The sequence below is a fragment of the Lupinus angustifolius genome, chromosome LG18 (assembly GCF_001865875.1).
Source record: "Lupinus angustifolius cultivar Tanjil chromosome LG18, LupAngTanjil_v1.0, whole genome shotgun sequence".
Taxonomy (NCBI): Eukaryota; Viridiplantae; Streptophyta; class Magnoliopsida; order Fabales; family Fabaceae; genus Lupinus; species Lupinus angustifolius.
In genome coordinates this window covers 15,134,450-15,153,564 of record NC_032026.1, presented here as the reverse complement: position 1 = coordinate 15,153,564, position 19,115 = coordinate 15,134,450, and the positions used below count along the sequence as shown (strand labels likewise).

At 29.5% G+C, this 19,115-nt stretch overlaps 1 protein-coding gene and 1 pseudogene across 2 annotated transcripts; both read right to left on the bottom strand.

Moving 5' to 3' along the window:
* LOC109332617 (calmodulin-like protein 1) lies at nt 325-1,330 on the bottom strand. 2 transcript variants are annotated; one of them, XM_019567610.1, is made up of 2 exons: nt 1,067-1,330; nt 325-1,036 (listed from the first exon to the last, which is right to left on the bottom strand). In XM_019567610.1, the coding sequence occupies exons 1-2, from the start codon at nt 1,163-1,165 to the stop codon at nt 587-589; spliced, it is 549 nt and encodes a 182-aa protein (XP_019423155.1). In that variant the 5' UTR covers nt 1,166-1,330; the 3' UTR covers nt 325-586. The 2 variants fall into 2 exon arrangements, with proteins under 2 accessions (XP_019423155.1, XP_019423154.1); XM_019567609.1 differs by having other exon boundaries at nt 325-513; nt 570-1,326.
* On the bottom strand, nt 5,643-8,387 carry LOC109332614 (annotated as a pseudogene).

Below are 19,115 nucleotides of genomic sequence, written 5' to 3'. Positions count from 1 at the left end.
TCCTATTTAACTCATGGATTAGATGATTAACTTCTTTAACTTATGTGTGAGTGTCTATTTCTCTATGTATAAAATCATTTTACATTTCATTACTTAGTTGAAATCATCATCCGTCTAGTGGTGTCACTAAATCACTAGGATGACCAAAAGATTAAGGGTTCGATTCTTATAAGCGATATTTGTTGGAAGGATAATCACGTACCCAAAAGAATTAGTTTCTTACCCAAAAGAATGAGGAATACTCTTATGTATCAAAAAAATGATCATCCCTTAATGAGAAAACAACATAACATGGACTCAGAGACAAAGGAAGAGAACTATCTCCTCAATCAAACTAACAAGATAATTAGTCTCCATATATTTAACAACAACTATCTATTCAGCACCCAATAACAAGAACTATTTAACCACACAAACAAAGGATGATACTCTCCATACTTTAACTACAACATGTATTTAGCACTGAAAATAAACTAAATATTTGAGGAAGACACAAACTTCAGAACCACTGAACAAGATTATCATCCTCTTGCATAAGTTTCTAACACACAGATAAAGCCTTTGCCAAAATATATAATATGATCACTTAGCCAAGTTTCTTTCCACTCATCATCATCCTCATAAACTCATTCAAATCTATAAAACCATCTCCATTAACATCCACACCCTTCACCATTTTTTTACATGCACCAAGGCTGCAACTCTCTCCAAGCCTTTTGAGAACATGAGACAATTCCTCAGCACTAATTTTCCCATCACCATTCAAATCAAATACTTGAAAAGCATTCTTTATCTCAGTTTCTTTTACCTTACCATCTTTGTTTTCTCCATTGAACATTTCCATGAACTCCTTGAAGTCAATGAATCCATCACCATCAGTATCCATGAATTTAAATGCCTTGGCTGCCTCAGTGTCCCCAATGCTTCTGTCTAAGGCCCTTGAAGCTGCCTTGTACTCTTCAAAGGAAATTTTGCTGTCTTTGTTTGTGTCAAATTTCTCAAAAACCCATTTCATTTCTTCTATCTTTGGCTGGAACTTTGATCCTGCACCTGCACTTGATGTTTGGCTTGACTTGAAGTTGTTCTTCTGTGACAGATTTTTGTTTGGAGAGGAGGGTTTCCCTGAGAGGTTATACTGAAACTTAAGGAAACTCATTTTGGACATGCTCTATTTTTTGGGATTGAGATACAAGAGATACACAAGTGTTTGGCTTTTCTATGAATGCTAATAGGATATGACTTCTTTATATAGACAAGCTTCAACCTTTTGATACCCTTAAGACATGGTTTTTACTTTGTAGAGGAATAAAGGTTCATTCTTTCGTCCACAGAATTTAAACTAAAGTGGAGCATATGATTTATTCTGCATTCTCCCCCGTTGAAACTGTGAGTGGTTCTCTTCACAAGTCTCACACATCTAGTTCTCTCTAGTACGACTTAAATACTTATTTCTACTTCTCTTCGGGTATCATGGGTCAAAAAATGTCTTTTAATCGTAGATCAAATATAACCATTTGTTTGGTCCAATAGAGTTCTGTGAAAGAGACATATTGAAAAGTATATCCCAAATCATCGGCCTCTCATTTTCTTATACATGATTTAAATAGATGTTGAGATACTTCTCTTGTTGGTAAATAATTTTAAGATAGAAACTTAACAAACTCCTTATTCAAACTGTTTTTTGATAGTTGACAAAATTGGAAGCACTTTTTGTTGGAAGAGATTGATAAAGGTTCGCTTACATAGCAGAGGCAAAAATATCTTTGGTTATAGTTGAAATGCATCTTTGTGGACGATTCCCCTGAATATCTTTTGTGAAACCGTGTATTCACCATCATGCCCAACTTAAGAGTTGATTCATATTCTTATGTTACTTTTTATTTTGTGAGGGATGCATTTTCAACTCTTTCAGAAATATAACTCATGATGTGAATGGAATATTGGGTCACTTTATTCAAACAATAAAATTTCATTTCAAAAATGTTAAACTATCACATATCATTTTTGCTCTTCATGGAAAGAAAATATAGAAAGGGAAAGTATTACACCCTACAAAGTTAGTGATAAATAATTGCTGTCTATAGCTGCATATCCGCACGTACATACCCTTCATATTAACCATTGAGTTGGGGTGGAAGTTAGGTAAAGGTAAAGCCTTACATCAAAAAATAAGGTTGTAATAAAGAAATGGACATCTAATAATTTTGTCCTAGCTAGTAGAAGATGAAAGACCTTGATCTATATTCAAAAAGCAATCAAAGGATTTCCTTAACAAGTTTCTACTCTTTATTGTGGTTCTGCTATTTCTTTCAGAGGGATACAAATATACAATGGTCCAAACAAAGAAAAACGAGATTGATGTCACATAAAAGCCATTGTGAAAATCCTCCACCGCACATGCTTTTAGTTAACAATCACAAGGTTTGTAACAGCTGGTCTAGCTAATTCCCTTCTTGTGAATTGCTTTCTAGTTTGGGCCCATGTAAAGCTTATATATGAAAGTCCTGACATTACTGAGATTTTATAATCCATGCCTTTTGCATGAATAAATTGACTTTGTGTAAGGGATAAAGTTTATGGTATATAGATCAATAATAAACTTTAGGGAAAGAAGCAAAACATGTATGACTTAGGCTCTTCCCATCCCTTTCAAAAGATTGTATGGAAAAACATTAATTTAATATTAATTGATTAAATATATTTTATTAATAATCTATTTTATATTATTCTTTATTTTTAGATTAGATAAATCTGAACAAAGTCAGAATCACCCCAGTAGCTTCCATGAATTGACAACTTATCAAGGACAATAATGTATTTTCCCAAATGTATAAATCGATTAGGGTTAATGTTTTTTCATACAATCTTTTGAAAGGGATAGGGAGAACCTCAGTCACCACACAATATTTTACTTCTTTTCCTAAAGTTTATCATACATTTTATCCTTTATGATAAATATATACCATAAACTTTATCCCTTGCTTTGGTAAAAATATCAAAGTCATTTTAATTATGCAAAACCCATCGATTATAAAATCTCAGTTATTTTACATACCTTATATATGAAAGTTCCTAACATCACTAGTGTCAACAGAGTTTAAGAAACACCTACATTTTACATCAACCCAACCATCACAGTAAAACTGCAGCCTTATTTCTTTCATCCAACCTTCTATTTCATTAATCTTTGTTAAATGTTATTAACTGTACTTTCCAAAGAAGATACTTTCAGCAGCATCTTGGACTGAATTCTTTTTCAAAACATTCTACACTTTTTATTGCCTAACAGCAGATATCTCTCTAACTTGATTAGGAAGAGATGTACAAACACTCACATTGTTCTTTGCTACAACAATTGGTCCCATTTTAAAAGCATAAAAAACCCTTATAAGTGTCTGTTTACACTTCACAGAATCCCCGTCCGTTTAAGCTAGCAACCTAGTAGCCCATTAAAGAAAAAATCCTAAATTTATTCTTCTGAATAGAGTTAACACAACCCATTTTCTGTTCGTAACCCACTCATGTGCAAATCGTAGTGACAGCACAGGATCACAAATCTTGTGATTCAACTGTCAGTGAGATTTTCACCTAGCTCTTTTGCAATATGTTTGATGTCTGATACAGATATCTTTCCCTGCAAGGACCTTAAAGAATGAGAATCGGGGATTAGAAATTATGCACTTGTTGCAGTGAAAAACTCATATTTTTATCTTTCAAACAACTACAGCAACACCAGAAATTATTTCCTTCGCCACACGGAGGAAATCATTGTAAGAAACAACACTACAACAGAGCTGAATGAATATAAAAGGATACAAATAATACCTCTTCAGTCATCTCAAATCCAAGGGCCCTATTAAGAAAAATATATTTGTTATGAAAGTGTTGGTCTATTGCTGTAACTCTATAACGTCACGCTAGATCCCGAGAAAGACCAAAAACTCAAGGATTTAATTCCTGTCAAATAAATCAAATGCTTCCTTGATCTCCTGCTTCTTCTGTGAGGTCAAATTATGGCGCCCTCTTGGTCTGTTGTACCTCTTGGATTCCCCTCTATATACAGATGACTGATCCCAAAATTGCATACAATGATACAAAAAAGAGACTTAATGATTGCTTCAAGGTAAAAAAACAAATTATGTAAATCATTCAGAAATTTGTTCAGAGGAATCAATTACAAAATGTAAGAAAAGAGTAGACAACATGACACCATCTTGCTCTGGGCGCGGTCACCAACTAAATCTTTGTTTTCCTCAAAATCAATGTCTCACTCTCTTCAACCTTCAACTTTCTATTAAGAGTAAAGTAAAGAAATATTCTCTTACCACGAAATTACCAAGAAAAACTAAAAATGGTTTCCACATATTCTAAATGTTGCTGAAACTAATAACTTTTAACATAGAGTATTTCAAATCATATTAAAATACTCCGATTTAATGTTTAATATATAGTCGGCAGATGTATATAGTTTTTTTCTCATTGTATTTTCTTTCAAAAATATACGCGCTCTAGAAAGGGATATTCTCAGCAGCTCCGATAAAATTGTCTCCACTGTAAGAATACTTGGATGGGAAAAGAAAAAATTAGTAAATATCAAAATTTATAATAGTCATTCTATTAATTCGTCGTCAAGAATCACAATCGGATTATGTTTTAGAATGCGGTGATCCATCCAAGCTTATAACTTCTCCTAAGCCCAATTCTGTTCATAAACAATGGTCCAACTAGTATTAACTATTAAGTATTAGCCATCGTCACTCCTATGCTTATCAACTTATGGATAATTTAAGAATTCACCAAAAAAAAATTAATTTTGATAAGAAATTATGGATACAATTTTAGTGTTACAATCACGATACATTTTAGTTTTTTTGTTGGAATTTGGTCCAATCGATAAAAACTTAATCTATAAAAATTGCATTGATGTTGATTTTTCTTTTGCTGTCAATGACATCACTTACTTGAGTTTTTAGGTTCAAATTAAATGATATTATTCGCTAAGTGAGGTGGTCACCTAAGGTCCCCAAAATAAAAAATTGTTTTTAATAAGATTCATTTGTTTATAATATGATGTATATAAATAACGGTTACAATAATAATAATGTATATAATAAATCTATTACTATAGTCAAATTACTGAAATTTATTATAATATAATAATTGTATAGGTTATAAATTATCTGAAGATAATAAAAAGTTATTATATGTATAAATATTTATTAAAGAATAAACTTATAAATATGTTGACATCAATGATACAAGTATCATGCTATTTTTGTTGACTAGCACTCACGTCTAGTGTATTTTTATGAGTATTTTGCAAGAAAATAACAAAGCTATTTTAATAGAAAATTTCTATCTTAATATCCTTAAAGATAAAAGTATTAAGAATGACCCATCACACGCTTCATGGTGCTCTAGTTGTAACATTGTGTATTAATAAGAATATATTATAATAAAATAATAAGTGACGTATATTTATGGAAAGTAATTTTGAATAAATATATTTTAGACACAATAAATTAAAAAAATTATATTAACTTTCTTCATTAATTCCCAAAAAACTATCAAAATAAATCAAATAAAAACGAATCGAATATTCCTTAAATAATATATGAGAAACAATTGCTATCACAACCCATTAATTAATATAAAAGTACACCCATTAATCATTTCATATCTAAGTATATATCAGTTTTCACAGTAACATGAAGCTGCAATAAAAATAACACAACCTTCCACTAAAAAACACAAGCTTGACATGTGTAATAGACATGGGTAACACATTTGGTCTTTTCACCATGCCCTATATTTTCAGTTTTCTTCATTTAATTGTTTTTTTCAAAAGTTCCAACAAGTTCCTTCAATTGCAAACCTCGTTGCTCTTCATCATACACATGTCATTACTAAAGTCAACAACAGTTTTCAACTCCTTCGAGTGAGGCTCACTAAGGCCCATTTGGTCTTGGCGCTTTCGCTTTTTGTGGTTGCTATTTTTTTCTTCTTCCAACCAAACACCAAATAATTTCAAACTACTCTCACTACCAACACTACTTTCACCTACTACGTTTTCGTCATCATCATAACCCACTGTTTCATGTGTGGACCCACAATTTCCTTGCCCCAATATGCGATCAATTTGATTAGGGTCCACTTTCAGATAATCTCTTAGAAAAACCACTAACTCATTCCACTTCTTCTTCACATGTGCGACTTCTGAGCTTAGAGTTTCGTTATCTTTTTTCAGCTTCTGATTCTCACTTGACAAATTTGTCACCTCTAATGATATTGATTTCTTAGAATCGGGGGAGGAGGTAAACGTGGAAACCATTTCGTCGCCCCGGAGTTTGACGGAGAGTTGTTGTCGACGCCGGATTTTTCGACCTCCGGTGGCTGCGTAGACGGCTGAGGAAGAGTCGTCTTGCGACGTTTGATATGGGAGAGAAGATGCTTATGGCCACACTTGAAGTTTTCGTTCGCGAATTCCCATTTGTCTGGCACGATCTTTCGAAATCCCTGCAAATTCAAAAATAAAAACTAAGTTCAATAATAATAATAATAACACTATTGCAAAAACAGTTAATCACAAGTTCACAACATATTTTGGAAATTAGACAAATTAAATAAAAATATTGCCTATTTTTTTAAAAATAGATTGGTGTGTATAAAATATAATTGATATTTTTGTTTGGAATGCAGTAATTAATATCTTAGAATGACTCGTGCCTTTTTTACCATGAAATACATAGACTTAGAATTTGTGATTTTTTATAATCTTTATATTATTTTCAATTAGCGTGTAATAGATTAGTACTATATGAAAAACAGTATTTAGACGACATGATTTTATATTTTGTTATATCCCTAAAATCCCACATATTATTGCTAATAAATTTTATATATTCCATTTTTTAAAACTTAGTCATATCGGTATTTTTGTTAATACTAATATATAGTGATAAATTTATTATTCTTTGGATGCTAATTATTATTATTTGTTGGTAATTTAATTAAAAGTGTAATATTTATATATGATCAGTATAAAGATTTATATACAATCAATATGTTATATTTGTCATTTACTTATATTACTTTTTGAAGAGTAAATAATAATTAAAGATGAATAATACAATAATAATATATAAAATTTATACATTATTAGTGCATATTTTTCCTCTTTAATTAAATGGTAGTATACTAGTATTTGACTTATGAATTTATTTTGACGGCAATCAATTGATTAAATGTATTTATAATCAATACCACTATCTTATTATGCATAATAACATTTTAATGGACATGATTAAGCAAATAATTTAATTTAATATTATAGTATAAGTAATAGTATATAAACTAAATTCTTAAAATATACATTTATCATAAGTAGTAATAATAATAATAATAATAACAAAAAAGGAATAAGTTGAATTATTAATAAATTATTATTTTTCATTTATTAAGATGATTTGACAATGTCAAGCTCATTTTATAAATAAATAAAATAGAACCTGATCGGTGTAATTGGTGGACGACGGCACAACCACCAACCACCGTTTCCATAAGGAAAAGCTACAAGATATAAACGCAAAGAGTTTAAAACATAAAAAGCAGAAGAGAAAGAAAACATACATAGGTATTGAGTTGACGAACAAAGCTTGAAAAATTGTTGTGCTTAAAATATTCAGGAACCAAATCCTTTACGAATTCTGCATTCTTCCACACCACAAACGTGTTCCCGCTCTCGCTCCACGATATCACATCATCTGCCACTGGATCATCTACCAAATCGTATGTTTTTGTCAAAAACGGCGCCGCGACCATTCGCTGCGACATCTTTTTCCTGATTTACCCTTCACCAAATCTTATTATTCTCAACTAAAACAAACAAAAATAACCCTTTTGTTTCTTTAATTTATATCTACTACTATATAGGAAGAAAAAAAAGTTGTAGGGTCTAGGAAGAAGCACTAAAAAGAAGAAGGGTTGTTAAGAATTCCCAATCCTAGCAATAGAAGTCAAAAAGGAAGAAACGAGAGTGAACTAATAAGTTTTCAAAAGGCTTTCTATGACGATGATCAGAATTCATAGCTCAAAACCACATCAACAAGATCAATTTGGATAACAAATACCATAACTCTCTGAACAAAATAAAAGTGTAATAGGTAATATTCTTGTTATGGATTCTATGGGGAGGCTCTTTTATAACTAGGGAAACACTTGAACAAATTTCCAACCCTATCAACTGACGTGGGTAGGTTCTAGAAAATTTCAGAAACTTTGAAATATATAAAGTTGGACCAATCGAAACCAAAGACACACTTGCACGTTCACATTGTTATAACATTTAAATTTAGTGTTTTACTGAAGGTTAGAAAAAGTAATGAATATGGAGGCTGAGAGAATTACACACGCTTTTTGCAAGGATATGTCTAATGTTGTGGTTGTTTTTTCTTCCTTTACTTGAAAACTTTTGTATTGTCCTTTTTTTCAACGGAAGCTTCTAATACATTTATTGTTGATAAACTTATCCTTTTTTTTTTATTATTTTCTCAGAATAAACTATCTCCATGTATTATATTATGAGATTACTTATCTCTTCTAATCATTAAAATTATGATGTATTACATTTAACAACTTTTTAGAAAATATTTCTAAAAACTAAAAAAGACAAGACATGTATTACAATTTGAGTAATTACGGGAGATAACTTATTTCTTAAGAATATTTTTTATAATCATACCAACAAGGTGTTAGTCTACTTGTGTAAGATCATACTAGATCCTCAGGGTGATTAAAATATCAATGATTTGATTCTTATGAACTGCAGTTATTGGAAGGGACAACCACACACCCCGAAATATATTAACTTACCGAAAGGTGAGGGGTAGTATAAACAAATAATGATAGAAATGATAAGAACATAGGAGTGCTAAATGGACGCGTGGGCTTAGAATTATTTGTTTTTACTTTTTCTAAGAAAGAGGGTGGAGGAGGAGAATAGGAACAAAATTTGGAATGAGTAAGAGGCTTGTGGAAGTGGGTGAGGTTTTTTTTTCTTTAATCTCACCTAACCCACTCCATTTCTCAATTCTATTCATCGTTTTCGAAGCTATTTTGATTTATATTATCATATATTTATACTTATCTTTTACTCAATTGGTCCATCTATCTTTGTCTATTTATTTGCTACGGAAATTTTCTAGCCTAGCCTCTTAAGATACAACTGGAAGAATGGACATTGGAAGCTAGAAGAGAAAACTAACACAATGTGCCTCTCCATCGAACGATTACTTTTTCCTTTCTTTCTTAACATTTACTTTATTTGTTTTTTCTATATGCACATAATTATAATCTCAAAAAGGTTTTCCTAATGACATGTTAAGAATATCATATATAAAAATCAGTTTATTATATAGTTTTTTCCAATATGTCCCCTGATATGCTAAGGTACATATTGGAAAATGCATAAAAAAATTAAGTTTTACAATGACATTAGATATATAATTTCTTAATAGATATTGATTTTCTTAAGGAAGAATATTAATGAGTAAGTCAAAGCCATCAACAACTTAGCTTAATAGTCACGAGAGTTTTCTTTGAGGACTTTTTGTATTGAAAAGTAGTCGAGTGACAACTACTTATCTCTAACATTTTATGCAGAGTGTTAACTTAGTTTTTATGAAACTCAGCTTAATACTCAATTGGGACTCATTTTGCTAAATCAATTTTCTTGCACAACGCCCATTGTTTTTATTTATTTTTTAACTAGATCACAATATCCTATACAATAAATCATCTTGTTCAAGTATGGAATATTTGCGACATAATAGAGTTTGCTATTCTAGAGAGACTTTTCCTACAAAAAAAAATCAAACTAGAATTCTTACTTAAAGGAAAATACTATTGCAAGAATCAATCATTATATATAGGTCCTCAATCATTTATTCACATACATTTTATGCGTATAAATATGTTTCCCCTTATATTACTAGCGTATCAATCGGCACTTCGTACCTATCGACCCACATTCTTATTTTTTCTGATAAGTATCATTTTATGTTACATTCTTTAAAGAAATGTTACATAAAAATTTAATAGAGACCAAAGATGTAAGAAAATTAATCAAATAAATAATTGAAGAAAAAAAGAAAAAAATAAGAAAATGTGTGGAAGAATAATGATGTACTGTGAAAAAAAAAATTAATGTTTAAAAGTTTATGATGGTTATTATTGAAGGAGTTACAAAATGATAATTTTGGAATGTAAAAATTATGACATGGTAGTTATTTGTAGTTTTGACTTTATATATAACTAGTGTGTACAGGCACTTCGTGTCTGCCGGCGAATATTGTGTGATACTAAATATTTAATTTTTATATATTTCATTTTGTTGAATTAAAATGTATTTTTTGTGTTCGGTGTACTTTATATTATATTTTTTGTGTGTTTATTATAATGTTTAATTTAAGGTGAGATATGTGGTTAATTAATGTATTGGTGGTAGTTGCTTAGGATTATATAGTTTTTTTATAAAAATTAAATAATGTTAAGGGCAATATAGGAAATGAAAATTACACCATGAGGGAAGTTATTTCAAGTTTTGACTTTATATATAGTATAGATAATTAGAATTACGATAATGTTATTTTATGCCTTTTAATTTAAAATAAAAATATATTTTTAGAAATAAAAAATAAAATTTATATATATTATTCAAATGCAAGTGATTTTTTTGAAAATAAAAGGTGAATGTATAAGTTTTAAAATTCATACATAAGTTTGGATTTAAATTCTAATGAATAGATGAATTTATAAAAACTAATGAAATGAAACAGAATTTATAAAAACTAATGAAATGAAACAAAATTTATAAAAACTAATGAAATGAAAAAAAGAAATTCATACAAGTTTTAAAATATTAAGATATTAAGTGCAAATATCTAGTCTCAAATTCCAATTGATGCACTCTATCCCCTTCCAGTTTCAGAAGTATAATTTTACACAAATTAAATTTGAGTTGATATTATTGTGGTATAATTAATAATCTTAACAAAATTATACAAACCCTTAAATTCAATATTCTAATTTTAAGATTCAGCTTCAAAATTATCCTGTTAGCACTAGTCTCCCAATTGAGTTTGGAGGAGAATGAATTAAAAAACTTCATAATCATTTCACAAATGTATTTTATACATATAAATTATTTATTTTCTTTTAAAACTGAATTCCCTATCGAATGATTATGAGGTTCATTATTCATTATCATTTGCTTACCTACTATTATATCTATGAATGACAAATGAATAAATTTGGATTTAAATTCTAATGAATAGATGAATTTCCTATATAAATCCATTAGATCATATTTTAATATATTGGATGAATGAATATCTAATTCATTTGATTTTTTAAACACTTTTAAGGAAAATAATCTTTTAAAATCATTTTTAATTCACTTTTAAAAATCATTATGAAACCACTTTTAACAATACTTTATTTATAGTGATTTTTTTGTTAACAACCAATTTTTTGAAGAAAAAAATGAATTTTTGAACCATAAAAAATAACTTTTTTACGATATTCTATAAATAACTGATTTTTAAATTTTTACGTGTAAAATTTTTAATATATATTTATATGTATTATGTATGTAAGAATAATTTTTTAATATTAACCAAATCCGCATGTCTTATAATTGATGTCAGGTTAATAAAAAACAATATGAGAGTGAGAAACACTATAAAAAACAAAAGATGAGATATTAAAAAGTAAATAACATTATTTGTGAATATTTATTTTTTTGGATGGATTGAATATTATATACATCCAAATGGCTATATCGACCGGTATTTATTGAATACAATGAAGCATTCAAATCTATCCATTATTAAAACTTAATCATTAGATCATATCAACTTACATCCATTAACTCTAACGAATGAATTTGGATAAATTTAATTTTATTATATTTTGCCATGTTCTAAATTGTAGTTAATTTTATCACATCTATTCTATTCCCCATTCCCCACATTTCTACGGTAAACAAGATCTTTTGCCAATAGGTACACGATGGATCTTTATTTATTTTTTAGGGGAAGATTTTTACGATGATCTTAAGAAAATATACACACTCTTAATTATATCTCGCCTCTAACTCTAAACAGCTTTAAATTAGAGTTAGAATATATGAAAGGAAATAGGTTGCGTTCAGATTTCAGAGTTCACTTAACTTTGTTTGATTTAAATTTGCCTTCAATTGTTGTCACTTCAATTAATACCTTTATAGCTAAATTAATTGTATGTGATCTACCTATCTTATTCGAACCACTTATGTTAGGTTTTGCTATAAACATCTTCTATACCAAAAAATATATTACTTCATGTACCACTACTTATAGTGACACAATTTATGGGACAACACATGTGTTTCACTTTTTTCTTTTTTGGATAATATGGAAGTTAATCATTCATGGTGAGTGATGGTTACCTATAGGTCTTCCTCACATGAGCCTAACAACACTGATTATAAAAAAAATGATTCTGTCACTTACGTTGCTTTCTCATTTCTTTGATACAATTAACTTTTACACACCAAGAAAACAATAGGTGAGGACAAATTTTAGTATTTGAATTGAAAAGAGAACTCAATCTGAGTGGAATTTTTTAAATGGAAATTAAGATTGTCTTTTAATTTGAGTTTTCTTTCGTTGATTTTTTTACCCATTTTCATTTAAAACTAATAATTTACGTGGGCGAGTCTTCTAACTTCGTTTCCCCATGTTTTTTTTAACAGAAATTAAAATTTTTGGTATATATTACTAACTTCCGAATCAAAAGATTTAGAACATTCATCAATTAAATTTCTAAAACTGTATCATTAAAAAACAGATTTGAAGTTTGAGAACTAATAAAAACAACTTAGATGAGAAACTTAAGTGATAAGTATTAATTAAGTTTATAAAAGAGTTCTATGTAATAATATTATAACATGGGCTTAGTTTAGCCATATTGGCCTATTGGGGATGCACAACATTTGTGTTAAATGATGAAGGGCTAGGTCAGGCCTACTGACTAGTAATAATAGAGAACAGATACGAACAAGAACAACGAAAAAAGTTAAAATAGATAACATTGAATATCAAAATATCACATGTACGTTCTCCAAGTAGTGATACTGAAAAAGAGAGTCTTATCTATGTACTTTCGGATTTCACTTTCTTAGCAAAAAATAGGTCGCATATAGATTGTTTTAGTGAATTATTTCAACTGAGTAAGATCTTGATATAAAATTGAAATCATTAAAAAAAGGAGAAAACAATCCATCACACTAATCAATATTGATACTAACAAAACATTGGTTATTGTGTAGCATTGCCTCGTAAATTATTTTGCTGCTCACCAACAAGATGTTGGTTTATTAGTATAAGATATGACTAGATTTTCAAAATGACCAAAACATTAATAGTTTGATTATTGGGAGAGATAATCACATATCCCAAAAGGGAATAGTTCCTCATCTGAAATACCCTCGATAGTACTAAACACATTAGACTCCTGAAGACCACTAGTATAATTTCCTTTCTTTAATTCTCAGTGAATTCTTTTTTCTTAAGTAATATTTGTTTGTTTATTTTCATAGAAAGGTTTGATTCTGACTTATTTGTGTCTAACCTATTGGGTTTCTTTATGTTTGGGATTTCCTAGGTTGATTGAAAAATGCACATTAGATATTTAACATATTTATTTTAGTTATTATAAATGCATTCTTCAATATCTTCTCGTGTAGTGCATTACTTTTGGCTTGCGCTCTACTAGTTCTTTTAATGTGTGGATCTACCTGTTTTTATGTTGAATCTATCAGTTCGACATACTCTATGTAATTGTTTGCCTGTGCAGTACAGAAGGACACTGCTACAGAAATCGCTAAGAAAAGGCCATAGGGGGAATTTACTAGAACATGGTGTCAAAGAATTTTACTAGAGCAACTACAATGATAAACCATTTATTTTTTTATTTGATTCTTACATATTATTCCATAAAAAATAATATATACATTTTTTTATAATGATAAATATTATTTTTATTTGAGTCTCACAAATTACTTCATTCTTATTTTTGTATACTACCAAAGGTATTTCAAACATTTTTAGGTAAAGAACTAATCATTTTCGGATGCATAATTAGCCCTCCCAATAAGTATTGCTCATCGATAACAAACCCTTGACCTTTTAGTCAACCTGAATCTACCCCATTTTTTAACTAAATATGTACATATTTTGTTCTCTTTCATATTTCTCTTTCATTATTCTTATTTAAGAACATAATTTATAAAATAATAGTGATATAGTAGAAAATAAAGTAAAATATTCTTATTTTATTACAAACAACTAGAAAATAAGTACACACAATTTGATATAGAAAACTAAGAAGTGATTCACGAGAGACACAATTTTCATTTTTTTTATTTTCCTAGTGAAATTGTGGCTCTCAAGCTACGATTTCTTCCGAAGTAGTACCTCAAAATTAAAACAATTTCTATTTTTTTTGTCTTCACAGAATCGTGGATCAGAAACACAATTTAATTTATATTTTAATTTATCCACGAAATCGTAGATTGAAGCCATGATTTCATTTTCCTTTTCGGCAAAATCGATTTGCACCCAAAGCATCCAACCTATGCCCCTTTTGATAACTATGCCATTTTGCCAAATGGGCCTCTTCCACGTTCGATGTCAACATTGCTAGCTTCTTGATATGTCTTGTGTGGTTCCTGATGTAAATAGAAATATTTCTAAACTAAAATCAATCCTTTTCAGTAAAGTTCATGGCATTGTAAACTTAATTTAAAGATATGGTCAATTTTACAAGTTCATTACCAAGGATGGTATAAGAAAAGCAATGTATTATATATTTTGGTAAATGGTGTTGCTTGTCTCTAGTGCATGGATATATGCGGGTAACAAAAAAATGATGTTGTTTGCTCATTATGAATTATGGCTAACAATTTCGAAATATCTGCAAATAGTTTTTGCTGCATTTCATCTTCCAAAATAATTTTGAGCCAGTACAGTAGGGTATGTAGCAGTGTGTTACTCATATAAGGAGACATATAACCATATGAATTATCATTTTGACTACCTATTTGCATATACTTTTAATCTGACGTTTTTTTGCATTAAATTAATAGATTCGGTGTCCAATCATCTAAAAATATTAAAATATGTTAGAACTTAAGCCACATTCACCCAAAAGATTAGTATATTAGGTGGCAGAACCTCATAACTTAATATTATATTGAGTTTATTATTCTATTCAATGTGAAACTCTTAACATTGTCGTCTCATTAAAGATCGATATCTACAACGACTTTCATTCTATTTATATTAACATTATGGTAACACTTTCTTTTTTAGGGGCTTCACTCATCTATAAGTATTTAATAATATACATTTTATGTAGCATTTTCTATGATACATGATATAGGAACGTTGGTTGCACGTATCGAAATTATTATTATAACTTTCTGGATAGAGAATTGGGGCAACAAACACAAATTACCGCTTGACCATGAGGTATAGACTTTTTTGGCCATCCGATCTTGTTTCAGGCCTGAAAATAACATTTTAATAATTGTAGCAATTTCTGTTTTATTTCTTTTTCTAGATAATTTTGCATTAGGTTTTCCATTAGGTATTTAAACATTTTTGGCAATATGACCATGACTTTTATCTTATCTTCATAATAAAATTCGAGACTTTTCTCTTTCTGGTGGATTCCAAAATTCTATCGACCAGAATTGTCGCTTGCAAACTTGTATTCTCATTTAGGTTTGATGATTGCTAACTACCATTCGTGCTTCCGACCGCATCAACACAACTCCCAATAAAAGATACTAACATTACAATTTAAACATGTGATGTGAGTCTAATCCAAAAGATTAATCTATTAGGTGAGAAAAACTTATAGTTTAAATGTCATATTAAGTTTATTATTATACCTTATGTGAGACTACTTACAAAATCCTAGTCACATTTAGATGAAAACAAAATACTTTTTCACCAAGCAGGTGGGAAACTATTATTCTCTAAAGGTGTCAAAACGGGCTACCCGGACGGGTTCGGGCTAAACCGTGTTGGACTAAAAAGCTCGGATACAATTTATACATATCAAATTGTAGCCTAAACCTGCCCTAAGCGGGTTGCAGATTGTGGCGGGCCGGCCCACATAAACTAAAAAATAATTTTAATTTTTTAAACATATTTAATCTATTTAAAAAAAATATGTATCATTTGATATTAACATATTACTTTTTTAACACATTTGTTATGCCAAATGCAATCAAACTTATAGATTTAATGCCTTGTGTTTGAGTTAAGACGTGATGTTAAGTCAATGTGTATGATTTTCAACATAACTCATTTTTTAAATCTCTCATTTCTATTGGACTCTCACTCTCTAACACAATATTAATTTGTAACTTCACTTTAATATATAAACATTTGGATACTATCAAAAATATTATTTTTTGTATGTTCTTTGTCAACACTTTTATTATGAACTATTATATTAATTTTGGTTTTGTATAGTCTCTATGATAAACAATTTATGTTGATTTTAGTTTTGTTGTAAACGTTATTTTCTTTACCATGTTTTTGTGGTAAAAATTAAATCGAATTAAATACATAATAACATAATACTTATTATCTATTTTTTATTATAAGTTGTTTTGTTAATTTTCATTTAATGTTTATTACCAAGTCAAAGGTTCAAAAAAGATTAAAACAAATAAGTAAAACGAGTAGCCCGGTCCGAGCCCGGAGTTAAAATAGCCCGGTCGGACCGGGCTAAAAAACCCGAATTTTATAAAAAGTGTCTAAAATGATACCTAAGCTATATAAACTTTCGGGCTTTGGCAGGCCGACCTGCCCATTTTGACAGCTCTATTATTCTCTATTCTTTTTGGGCCACAAAGTTGGTATTTGATACTGTTCATGACCAAAAAATATATACAAACCAATGGCACATGAAAGAAGAGCTTTATGTCAAGATCCATTGTAGTTAGATTACTTGTGTAATTATTAATTGGGATCGGGCTTAGTGGCTAACAGTGACATATTTAAGTACTTTAAGCGATATCTTAATTTTCAATCTTTATAGTCATCATTGAATTTAAAAATAATTACTTCTGAAAACATGAATACTTGAAGCCCTTTAATTAATTCATTAGCTAATTTTATTAAAATACGTTTAATTCAAACAACTACTAATATGTATGTTAGTGAAGTCAAATGCAACCACTAGAGTATTAAGGTTGTGAGAAGAATACATATATGATAGACATGAGTGAGAAATAGCATATAAAATGGAACAGAAAATATAGTGAATAAATGCAATCCTAATCATATCTACCAAGTCACTGTTTCTGACTACATGCCACCTCCCTCGGTAGTCACCACATACATCAATACAACTTTTGTTTTACCAATCATAGGGACACACTTTGTATCTCAGATTTAAAAGAGGGTTTTATTCAAGATACCAAAATATATTTATGTTTTATAGAGAAACTAAGCATATAAAATATGTCTTCCTTTTTTCATCCTTAATCTCAATTCTAAGAACAAAACTAAACATTTCAACAAAAAAAACCAATCATAATAGTAGGTACTCTAGTCTCCAGGATCAGCACATGTAGGAAAGGACTAGTAGGGTTACTAAAAAAATTGAAGTTGCAGTTAGACAAGAGTACAGGTGTCCTAAATCATGTTACAACGTACCAATCAAAACATATCATATTGATTAAAAAGTTTAAACATTTTTGTTATTTTTATTTTAATGTCACTCTTATTACTGTGCATAGAGTTTATGAAATGATATGAAACAACATAGCTTTATGAGGAAAAGGGATATATGTAATTGTTCACTCAAGTGGTTCAACCCATTTGAAGTAGTTAGTTTAATAGATTGAGTGAGAATATACTTACTCCAAGAGTAAGTTTTTTAAACTTATTTTATATCTTATCCATTGATTATAGAGAAATCCAATGATTTAAATTTATTCATTAATTTAAACTATTGGATTTCCTTAGAATTGATGGCTAGAATAAGGGAATAAGTGAATCCCCTCTCTAATAGCTATATAATTTTTTGTTTTTCCTTGTATTTTTAATAACAAAATATTTAATAAAAAAAATTATTATATTATTTTTTTATTTGTTTTTATAATATTTGTCTCTTCGTTCATGGAAAGAGTCATCACTCGTTGATAATGGACCGGTCAAACACATTGTGCAAATTCATTATGGAAGATTAATTAAAGGCTTTTGGAATTGGCCCGACGTAGCTGCATCTCGGTTTCGGTCTCCCATCTTGTTAGCAACTACTTGCATCTTATTGGCTCTCATATATTATATATTATATATTATATATTATATATTATGTAAACCAAAACTTACTTTTTCCATATGAGATCTTCTATGCTCATTTTCTAATGTCAGCTCACCAGAAAGAAGGAACTTCTAGTTCATTTACTAACCCAGCTTTGTTATATTGGTTTTGTGCTCTTGTTGACGTAAGAAACAAACAAACATAACATACTATAATAATATCATAGGGCTGATTATTAAAAACGATGTCATTTCTAAGCAACCATAACATACTATAATAATATTCCTATTCTTTTCTGCTTTTGACCCTTAAACAAAATTCTAAATGACAGAAAAGAAGTTACCAACAACAACCATGCAACACGGAAGAAACATTCAACTAGCTCAAAAGTTTTCGTCAAACTGTTAAAGAAAAGAGACAACAAATAAAAAGGTGATTAGTGTCTTCTTCAAGTTGAGAGGTAAAAAAAAGGTAATTGACATCAATCATAAAATTTGCCATGCAAAAAGCTATTTTTGAAGGTATAAAAGTTTCCACAAATTTCAAAATATGTTCAAGATCCAAAGAAATAGATGAATTGCCTGCCAAAAAAGTATGTAAAGCCAAACATCTTGATTTCACTGAATAAACACCAGAATTGCTCAAAGATCAGCTCCATAAATCCTGCAGTTGAGGTTTTAGGATATCAACAGGTTCGGTGCCCGATCTTCTTCCCAACAAAGCTAGGA